We start from the raw sequence: 11,301 nt of genomic DNA on the forward strand, positions 1-11,301 counted from the left end.
AAAAGCTGTAGTGACATGGGATGACTTTCTTACAATTAGGCCTATTCATTTGCATATAGTGCAGTTCTACTCGGTACCTCAATGTGTGATTGCTCTGATGAGACAAGAAAGACAGAGTTGCTTAACACGTGCTCCAGTGTTACAGTTGCATTCCCTGATGACTGACAGTTCGGCCTAATGATTGCTGTTAAGTTATCTTACTCTAATCAACTTTCCTTTGCCCTCTAGTCACACTTAAGTCGGTTGTCACTGTAAGGAGGAAACACAAATGACCTGCATGCCTTTCTTGTTGTCCCGGCCAGGATTGTGACAGATTAGGTGGGGCAAGTATATCTGTTGTCTTCCCCCTGTCACACCCTTGCTTGCTATGCACTTTCATACTTCAAGCCACGTCCAGTCCCTCCCTATCAACCACGGCTGTACGCATTTTTGAATGCGTGTAAAAAAATTATCTGAATTTATTCGTGCCTTTTTCCCCTACAACCTGTGTGTTAATCACACCCTATCAAAGGTGGAAGATTGATGGATAATTATTCCGTATTGACATTGCTAAATAGGGATTTGTTTGCATAGAAAATATTGTTATTGAACAAAAACGTGTCTACTGCAAAAACACTAAGAGATAAGCTGTTATCTCTGATGTGTACTACACACCCTGTCGGACATAAATTTGCTACAGCACAAAGACAGTAGTTCAAAGTTTAACAGATAACACAATCATATCATTGTTAACCTCTGTTTACAGTATTCCACACAGAGGGTTTTCAGTGTACCAGGAATGTGTTTCAGTTATACATAACTTATTGTATTGTTCATGACTCATGTATAACAGGTTCTGTGGTCCAGTGATATCAATAGTAATTAGCTTTCTGAGGTCATCTCGTTTCGCCCATTGCAGGTATGCATTAGAACTCCCATTGAAATGTACTCCACCTACTTCCCTCCGACAGATCAAGAAAAATACAGACACACACACACATATGTACACACACATACACATACACACTAATGCACACACACACACACACACACACACACACACACACACACACACACACACACACACACATAAAACAACGCTTTGCACCAAGGAAAGGGATCAAACAACATTAAAATGTGGACCGAGAGAGAGCAGAGGGCAGGGCAGAGAAAGGGCGAGAGAGGATCCCTCCCCATACTATTACTTATGCTCCTTGTCTTAGACCACACCCCCAGGTGGCCTTGAAATCTCCTCCCTTGAGGTCAAAAGCACTGGGAGCAACGTAAGGTTGTGACAGTTGAGTGGAGTAACAGACAATACTTCAGAGCTCTCGTGAAATCCCCAAGGTATGTAGTCTCTGTGTTGGGTATTTTTATATGCCGGTAATTGTTTTGCAAATGACTTTCAGACATACAGACGTGTGTAACGCAGACATGTGTAATATGTGCTTGAGGGAATGGGTTGTTTGAAGTAATAATCACCACTGGGCTTATGAGGATAACAGGTGAAATAGTGGACTGGTGAAGTGTTGATGACAAGTTGACAATGTGATCACTTATCGAATAAGCAGAGTTGATTCATGGATGGTGCTGGTAATAATTGATTATTGATATTAAGTATTTTATTGTCATTTCACTGTAGAGGAGATGCGTTAAATGTTTTGGAGTCGTACTGTAGTCCTATTCATCTCCGATTTATATTAAGCCAACAATTTTATAATTGCCAGGATGTGGTGAATTACATCGTGTCACAGAAAACCACAAGCAAATCTAAGTACAATCTGTTCTCTCCCAAACCTGTATGGAAACCACACGCTGACTAAACAAATGATTTATTTAAAACTTTAAAGAACTGTTACCACCATCAGAACGTGATCTGATTTGATCTTATCTGATATTATACATCTGACATTCTGTAATGTGAATACAGAATGTCAAGCAGGCAGGAGATTTGTAAAGATTTTTTACTTTAACAACATTTTGAAAGTATTGTCTTGGGCTGTCTCTTGTCTATAGGTAACAGTCTCAACATGGTGTCACCACTCACACATATTTCTAATGAAGCTTTATAAGCTTTGACAACTTTATTTTTTTAACCACTTCAGATATTCCAAAGGGCATTCATTTGTGTGCCATATTTCCGATTCATGTGAATGACAATAGTTGGGATGGACATGGTTGAGCCCCAAATCTCCATATGTCTAGTGTTTGCACTGTACAGTGTGTGTCCCATAGCATGCCTGCGGGAGGCAGGATATATATTATTATCATGAACGCCTAATGGAATGTTGCTGATGTCCCCCTCGCCCAAAGGTGTGTTCGGAGAGGGAGTGTTATGGTGGATGGGTGTGTCACCACCACATGGACAAGATCAGGGCAAACTGGTTTGGATCTCAGTCTGGCAGCCAAGATTCTAGTTCTCTGTCATTAGCCTACTCTGTTGGCACAATGAAATGAATAGGCATGGGTGTTCCGCCGGAACTTGTATGTGCATGAGCTTGTACGTGGATGCAGGGGAAGACGGGGAAGACCGCTGGTAGATAAAGCGATTTTTAGAATCCCGATCGAGCTGATTGTATCGTCGCTGACTCGCTCGCAGTTGACCATTTGAGGATATCAGATACCCGGCTGATGTCACACGAAATCGACTGGAACAAGAGCCAACAGCGTCCTCTAGTGGCTGACATACAGAAATATTGAAAAGTACTTTTTTGCTCTCTTTGATAGGGACAACCACAACACTGCCGACATGTCTTACGCCTACCCAAAAAAGTTCATCCCATCTTGTAAGTATTGTGCAATTCACTCGTTATGTTGTGATACACCAATGACATGATATAGTCATTCAATAATTTATATAGCCTATCCAAATGTTGCTCTTTCCCAACCCCCCAAAAAACCCTTAAATCCATATTAACTTAATATTCCTGATGCAGCCACCTCCAGTACCACTCATGTGAAGACCTCCAGGCTGAAGGACAACAGCTGGATCCGCAAGGATGAGGAGGAGGATGAAGACATTGAGTAAGTCCCACATACACAATGCATACATATGTACATCCATCCATCCATACATACATACATACATACGTACACATACATACATACATACATACTGACCAACATACATCCTTACATACTTACATACATACTGTGCATAGGCCTACATACATACAACATATACACACATTCAGACACACACACACACACACACACACACACACACACACACACACACACACACACATATATACACACACACGCAGTAGGTGCATAGACAAAGCTTTGGGTGTGATCCATATCAATAGAGTCTAAAGCACTTGGAATGTGCAGGTCATAGCTCAATAGGTACGGGTCACATACCTACCTCCCTTTCATAGTTGATAAGTAAGGTGGCCTGCTTATTATGTTCAGCAAGGGTGAATAGAATACTTTAAATCGTCATCTTTTTTTATGTGAATGAATTCTCTTTTTCTCCCATAGTCGAGATCCTAACTTTGGAAAGACTATTCTGGGCCACGTTTCCACTGTGACCAGCGACAGGTAATTTAACATATTTCTGGGTTATTTTATGCCAACGTTATTGGTTTAAAATGTGAAAAAGTATTTTCAAATATATTTTTGTTCTTCTTTTCTGATAATAATACTAATACTACTGTTGGCTAACTAATAACAATTGTAACTTGAAACATAGAGTTTTCACTTTTCACTCACAACCGATTCTTTCATTTCATTTTTATTTTTGCGAGCAGAAATGTGCCTGAAAAGACAACCACAGGCGCAAGTTATGTTCAGTCTCTAACCAAGAGGTAGGACCTCGGCACTAATCATCACTCACAACACTCATAACATTAACATGGAGAGTGGCTAAACACACCCACACAGCTGGGTGCCGTTTAGCCACCACCATTAACATCCCGGCTGTGTTTAAAGACAGTGTTTTGTTGGTGGTTTGGCGTTGTTTTTCTTCCTATTCTCAGATTTAGTGCCAGTCAGGATGAACTGGACAAGATCAGGTGGGTGTGCGTGTGTCTGGGCCACAGATATCCCCCTGAAAGACGTATTGATTTATTAATCAACGTCCGGGCACATCATATGCTAACGATACACGTCTCTCATCTGCAGCACATCTCCGAGCACCAGGACCTCCACTAGTAGGACCACCACCAACAAATGGAGGTACAAAAAAATACTAACAATACATCATAATACTTGAATAATTATAATATAATAATACACCGTTATTCAATCAATCAATCGATATCCGTCATTTAACCAGGTAAAAATTGACATTGACGTTAAAAATCTTTTCCAAGAATGACCCGGCCAAGAAGGCAGCACTATGACACGTTGTTGTTATATGTCATGAATGATAATGAATGATTTGTTTTGTGTCCTTGCCACCACAGTACCCTGCCATCCCCGAGGTGAGACACTCTCTAGATCCCCTGCCCTCTGCAACGTTCAATAACAGAAACAATTGCTGGAGAATCACGTATTGAATATTGCATATTGACGTTGAAGCGGTATCCTTCTCAATGTCACTCCAGGTCCTCCATCTCCAGCACTTCTACCGTCACAGGAAGTCCCAAGACAAGGTAAGACCCTAAACATAGGCTGTATGTAAACCTGAAACATCACTGTGAAAACCTGTGTCTGTTCAGGCTGTAATGTGATTCTCCTCCGCTGCTTAACGCCTACAGTAGCACCACCAGCACCACCTTTAGTGAAAATGGCAAGAAGACCGAGACAACAACCACTACATCCACCAGGTATAGTGAACAGCTCACATTACACGGCCTTATACCACCGGCCTCCATTGTATCACAGTGCAGAAGGAATGACAGTTCACTCATCGGTCCTGCCCACAGGTCTTTCACCGATCGCGTGTTCTCTGATGGCAAGAGCTCACTCAAGGGGTAAGAAGCACATTGCCAGGACTGCATTTGAAGTACCAATAAATATGACATATATATCGATATATATATATATTGTTCAATTATTGATCAATTCATATTTGTTAATTTCAAATTAATCGTTTTTGTATATTTATATCATATTTGTATGTTTTTGTTTTTGTGCTGCTGTGTGCTGCTTATTTGCCTTAATTTTCCCTTGGGATGTCTGCATTACCCATCTTATTTAATCTTATCTCATAACAATATATTTATCTACTTTCACAGGGCCCCATACTCTCCCTTGTCACCATCGTCCACCAAGGTGACCGAGACAACAATAACCAGCGTTAAAGGGTAAGATGCATACCATTAAAATATGACTGTATATTGGATATTAATATAAAGTCCTACCTTCATATCTCAAACTTTATTTCAGGTCAGATATGAATGCAAATCTGCATAGGATTACATATACAGTCCTACATTCATATCTCAAACTGTATTTCAGGTCATATAGTTGATATGAATATAGGTCTGTATAGGATTACATATATATTCATATCTCTGCATTCTTATATGAATCCTTTATTGTTATTTTACAGGGCTGAAGACCCCTACGATACCCTGACTTTTAAAAGGTAGCGTGAATTGCTTTTCAAACGTTTACTTTTTGGACATATTACATGCAAACACAAGATTGTAATTCTGGTGTATTTCTTCATTATAGCAAGCCTGGGACAGTCAAATCCAGCACCGATGGGTAAGATTGACTTAAAAACAGTTTGGATGGGGAAGACAATTTTGAAAATCTGAACAGAGTTCATTGTGGGGTCTGTCAGTCACTTGGCTAAAGATATTGTTTTCCATGTTCCTCTTCAGGACTACCTATACGACCAAAACAAGGACTTCCTCAAGGTTAGTGTGTTTGCTGTTTAGTGAAAACACAAGAACAGTCTGTTTGGAGAGAAAAATATGACAAGAAAGTATTGACGACTAACTATTCTAAAAAACATTACAGTGCTGAAGACAAACTGTTTGACAGCATAATACCTTCTATTAAGTCTGACCCCAACTCCTCTGTCAGGTGAGGCAATCTATCTGTCTGTCTATCCATCCATCCATCCATCCCCTAACCCTACTGGACCTCTACTAACACTACTATCCCATTTCTTGATTTGCAGCACCACTGTAACCACAACTTCTGTCGTGAAAGTGGAAAGCCCCAATGAGTGAGTTCAGAAATTAAAGATAGACACGCACAAAAGCATCACCATTGCCGATAACTAATGGCTAACAAATAACTTTCAATGGATTTTCTTTTCAGAGATGTTTTTCCATCTACCCCCACAACAAGGAGCTACTCCTCGTAAGATGCATCAAACAGGCTACATGCTTGCATTATCTTTGTGATTTCAAAACCTTAGATCTCAAAATGTGTTTTTGTCATCATGTGTGCAGCCCCCTTGTAGCAAAGTAGTATTTTGGACAATGACCATATGTACGTTTGACCTTTCAGCAGTGAGGACCAGTTGTATGACACCCTGCTGCCAAAGTCCATTACTGGCCTCTCTCCGTCTAGCAGGTGAGGCGAACCCCATGTGTATACCAACTTCATCACAATAACATTAATGACAATAATTCATGGCCTTAATACAGTGCTTTCAAAGACATACAAAGCGTTTGGATAGTGTATGAGCGTGGTGGGGATATGACTCCTCATCCACTGCCATTCACTTTCACAAACCAGTAAAACACACACAGAGAAATCAATATAAGCACAATCGGCTCACGTACCTGTATTTATATCAACAGCACTACAAGCATCACAAGGAGAGAAGTGAAAACTGTGGAGAGCTCCCTCAGGTACGCTCCTGTGTAGATACACACAGAGTTACATAGGTAGAATTCAGTAAACATATTTTGATAAGTTTAAATATATGTCGATTCACTCTCTCTCTCCCTCATAGTGACAAATACAGCAGCTACAGCCCCACCGTCACCAGCAGCGAGCCAGACTTCAGGTATGAAGATTCATGTTAATCATGATTATCCTCTAATAATGAATAACATGATAATATAATAATAATAATAATAATAATGATACAAATAATAGAAGGTGACGCAGACAGCATATCTACCATCTTCAATACATACATAACTTATAATATATACAATAATCATGAGGATATAAGTTCAATTTGTAGCAAGCCCTTTCTACCAACATCAATCAAATCAGAGTGAGAGAGTCAAATAGAGAGAGAGATATTTTAATATATGGATGTGTTATAAATAAACTCTCCCCACTGTTATTGGGGGGAGTGATAGCTGCTGGACCCAAGAGCAGATCACAGAGGCAGGACAGGAGTTGGAATTGAAGGTGAACAGGTTCATTGGTTGTGATCAGGAGTGAGGCAGGGTGGCAGGTTGGAGCAGGCTGGAGTGAGTGCAGCAGGCAGGCGGGTGGTGGTGGTGGTGATCCAAAAACCACCAGTAAAAGAAAAAGAACAAAGGTGTATATATATACACCATTATATACTAGCCTATATAATATAGGCTAGTAAGTGTGGATACTAGAGCCAGGTACAAATATCTACCACGGTATATATCGAAGTATGATCGTACGATCGGGCGACGACTGCAGGGAAACCAGGTGTGTATGAAGGGGGGTTGATTAGTTGACGCAGGCCAGGTGTGAGCAGTTGAGTGGCAGGCAAAGCCCAGAGACAGACAGTGGAGTGTGTGACGCTGGAGGACAACACAGCTTAACAGCTGTGGCTATGACACCCACACAGTGATAAATACAGCAGCACCACCACCACCAGGACCTACACCAGCAGTGGACTAGACCCCAGGTATGTTCATGTTCATAATTATTAATACTATATGAATATCATAACAGTTTATATTCATATGAATCATATTAATCATATACCAATAAAATAGTAATATAGTACTGTAAGTGAGAGAGAGATTGAAAGATTGAGAAAAAAGAGAGTGAGCAAAGAGCAAAGTGTGTGCGTGTGAGAGAGAGAGAGAGAGAGAGAGAGAGAGAGAGAGAGAGAAGAGAGAGAGAGAGAGAGAGAGAGAGAGAGAGAGAGAGAGAGAGAGAGAGAGAGAGAGAGAGAGAGAGAGAGAGAGAGAGAGAGAGAGAGAGAGAGAGAAACCTGTTCTGTTCTAAATTTAACTTCTGTCTCCCCACACAGTGATAAATACAGCAGCACCACCAGGACCTACTCCAGCAGTGGACTAGACCCCAGGTATGTTCAGAATTATTAATATTATATAAATATTATAACAGTATGTATTCATATTAATAATATGTATAATGTTTACAATGATATAATTATATAATAATCATAATGTGAGAGAGGCATGTTTTCATGTTTGATATCAAATAATTATTTATACTATAAAATATGTGACATGGTCAGAGGTTTTGATTATTTGGCATCATGTAATAAAATTGTTGAATAGATTAGCATGTATTATTTTAATACAGTGTATTTATTAATTTCTGATTAATCTCATACCATGTTTGGTGACTTCCTAGTTACGAGTACACCACTATCAGCCCTTCAGTCTACACCACCACCTCCACAACATACAAGGACAGCAGGTATGGAATAACACAGCTACAGTGTGATGGATACAGCATATTATTACAGATTTGGTCCCTACTATTCATGCCACATCATGAACTTACAAACTACAATATGAAGTTTGCAGGATAGTTTAGGGTTGTGAGACCCCTAGCCCAAAGGTCATGGGTTCAATCTCATGTTTTTGTTTACACAAAAGGATGGATGACTACTTGGATGGGGACTCCTTCTCTTCCAAATCCAACATCCAGACTGTGTATTCAGCTCCTGAGAGGTGCGCACACACACTCCTGCTAACTCATGCTAACACACACACACACACACACACACACACACACACACACACACACACACACACACATACATATAAATGCTTTTATTTGGATCCACATTTACAAAAAATAATTTAGAAAAAAGATCCAAACATTTTGGGAAGAAATACTGATAATGTGACGGTTCATCAAGCTACAAGCCTTTGCAAGGCCTACATGATAAATTTAAGTTATTAAACACCGAACACTTGAGGATAAACAAAACATCTTTGCCTCCAGATTCTCATGCTACCTATGGTGGCTGATACAGAGCAGAATTTTGCTTCCTTCTTTATTAATCCCCCCAACCGCAGTCCCCCTAACCACATTTTTGTGAATATGGCCTAAGCTTCCAAAGATTAACGATATGAGTTGACATTGGTAACCTAGTTGGCCTATACGACTCACCAGTGGCTGGTATTTCAGTAGCTTAGTGTAGTAACAGGTGTCCATTGTTATTGGCATACTCCATTTCCAATGCTGATCGTCTCTTCTTGTTCCATGTGACCCGTGACCTATGCAGGACCGTGATGGAGAAAGATCTGTGCTCCTACTGCCGAAAGCCCTTCAACACCGAGGCTAAGATGGTCCTGGACGACATGAAGATCAACTGTCACGCATCCTGCTTCAAGGTAGAGAACAACACAAGGCCGCGTTTACATACTAAAAACACGCTAAGAGCTACATTTTAAAACTCACAAGAAAACTCAACTCAAAGAAACATAACTCTCTATTGCCCATGTGGTAAGACAACCTGACGGTCAAATATGTGCACATATAAACAAATGTACAACTCGTAATCATCAATCACCATAGAAGTGCTCCGTATCTATCAGCCAATCAGCAGCCTCGAGGAGAGTCCACGCTGGGCCCAGGAGCTCCCGTCTCATATAACATGTGCAAGATAACATGTGTAATATAACATGTGCTCCTTCAGTGTGAGGTGTGCAAGAACACCCTGGGGGACCTGAAGGCCGGGGACAGCCTGTGGATCTACAGGCGCACCGTGCACTGTGACAGATGCTTCGAGGTCACCAGAGGTATACAACAACAACACTCACACGGGCCACATGTAAAACGTTGTGTTAAATAGGTAGCTTCCCATCAGCCGTTTGAGACCACCCTCCTCACATTCTGTTTCACGACACAACGTGAGGTCACGTGATCCGGGTGGTTCTCCGCGCTAGCATTCTGCACGTTAAATAAGAACAATACAAATTAATCGACTGGAATAATTCAATAACTTTTGCTGTTTTTGCAGAAAAATGGCGGCGTTGACCGTCAGACCTTCTGTGAAGACCTTCCATGGATAATAGGCTCATGATGTAACTTCTGTTTAGGTACTCTATGCTCCAGGGTGAAATGGGTTATCTTATACATGTGGATGTGACACATACTAGACATGTTATAGTCAAAAGGTTGGGTGCTAAATGATTAAAAGTGTATACGTAGTGTCTATCAGCAGTTATGATGGGGGTTTGACTCATTTTTTATTCTTTTTAAAGACATACTGGTCTTTAATGACATCACTACCTGTTTATGTTTGTATCTGTGTATTCATCCTACTTTAAATATGATCTTTTACCACACTTTGAAATATAGCAAGAATTTTGGGCCGGGGGCTTATTAGTACGTGCAATAAAGGTATTAATATTAATATTGAATATCAATAAAATACATACACAATACACAATGCCTTTCGGTCTGTACATTTTTGAATGCATTTTAATTGAATGAAAAAATTCGTATGCATAACTTCATACCTAGGTATTCTGGAGCCAGATGCCTCGTCTAATCCTCTTGAGATCTAAATTGACTGTGAAGTCGATTTGGATTTAAGCATCTGCTAAATGAGTAGCCGAGATAATAGCAAAATAGTTAATGATGGGGATGTTAATTAGTGAATCCAATAACAATGAATTAGGCCTACACTGACTATGGACTACACATGAATATAATAAAACGGAACAAAACATAATATAATACAATACATTAGGAAACAACGGAATGAAATAGAAGACGCTAATCAACATTTTTCTGAAATCTAAAAAGGAACGGAAGGTCTAAGTTGTCGGTTTATTTCCCTGTAAACATAAATCCACAATTGTGATGGTGTGATGTGATTTTAAGTGCTTAAAGTGGACCAATCAGGTGGAGGCAGCCGGGATGCTTTCTCCTGGTTGGACCGCGGTCCTCCAGCCGTCTGTCTCGCGCCGCGCAGCATCTCTGGAGGGGGGCCGAGCCACACGGCTCTTGTGCTCAAATCGGAACGTGTAGTGCCTACAACCAGGGGGGGAGATCTGGACACTTGTCATTGAACTGAGAGCCAGGACCCTCTACCGTCCACGCGTATAGGCCGGGGTTTTCATTTGCCGTTATCAATGTGTTTTCCTCATGGAAGCAGAAGTGTTGAACCCCCAGATGATGGCCGACGTGAACGGGAACAGTAAAATAGCGAACGCGGAGCTCGAAGTGATAAAGCTGCAGGAATTGGTGCGAAAATTGGAGAAGCAA

The 11,301-nt window shown here is 40.7% G+C and overlaps 2 protein-coding genes across 3 annotated transcripts in view; both read left to right on the forward strand.

The window, feature by feature from the left end:
• The first annotated feature begins 1,306 nt into the window (after window positions 1-1,306).
• scel (sciellin) lies at window positions 1,307-10,317 on the forward strand. Of its 2 annotated transcripts, XM_084478643.1 has the most exons (28): window positions 1,307-1,326; window positions 2,707-2,765; window positions 2,916-3,003; window positions 3,463-3,522; window positions 3,732-3,788; window positions 3,960-3,995; window positions 4,105-4,158; window positions 4,389-4,406; window positions 4,530-4,577; window positions 4,683-4,751; window positions 4,851-4,898; window positions 5,163-5,231; window positions 5,480-5,515; window positions 5,605-5,637; window positions 5,757-5,792; window positions 5,896-5,961; window positions 6,059-6,106; window positions 6,202-6,243; window positions 6,394-6,459; window positions 6,690-6,740; window positions 6,845-6,898; window positions 7,670-7,729; window positions 8,081-8,134; window positions 8,428-8,493; window positions 8,676-8,750; window positions 9,311-9,419; window positions 9,725-9,827; window positions 10,049-10,317. In XM_084478643.1, exons 2-28 carry the CDS (start codon window positions 2,729-2,731, stop codon window positions 10,063-10,065), a joined length of 1,500 nt encoding a protein of 499 aa, XP_084334769.1. In that variant the 5' UTR covers window positions 1,307-1,326; window positions 2,707-2,728; the 3' UTR covers window positions 10,066-10,317. The 2 variants fall into 2 exon arrangements, with proteins under 2 accessions (XP_084334769.1, XP_084334770.1); XM_084478644.1 differs by lacking the exons at window positions 3,732-3,788; window positions 3,960-3,995.
• Window positions 10,318-11,181: 864 nt separating this feature from the next.
• The window catches only part of slain1a (SLAIN motif family, member 1a), a gene marked incomplete at its 5' end in the record, with an annotated part of 11,377 nt that continues 11,257 nt past the window's right edge, over window positions 11,182-11,301 (forward strand). The window contains one exon of the mRNA XM_084478888.1: window positions 11,182-11,301. This exon is cut by the window's right edge and continues 350 nt beyond it. Coding sequence (XP_084335014.1) covers window positions 11,182-11,301 — 120 coding nt within the window.

The sequence above is a fragment of the Micromesistius poutassou genome (assembly GCF_964030765.1).
Source record: "Micromesistius poutassou genome assembly, chromosome: 14".
NCBI classification, from domain to species: Eukaryota; Metazoa; Chordata; class Actinopteri; order Gadiformes; family Gadidae; genus Micromesistius; species Micromesistius poutassou.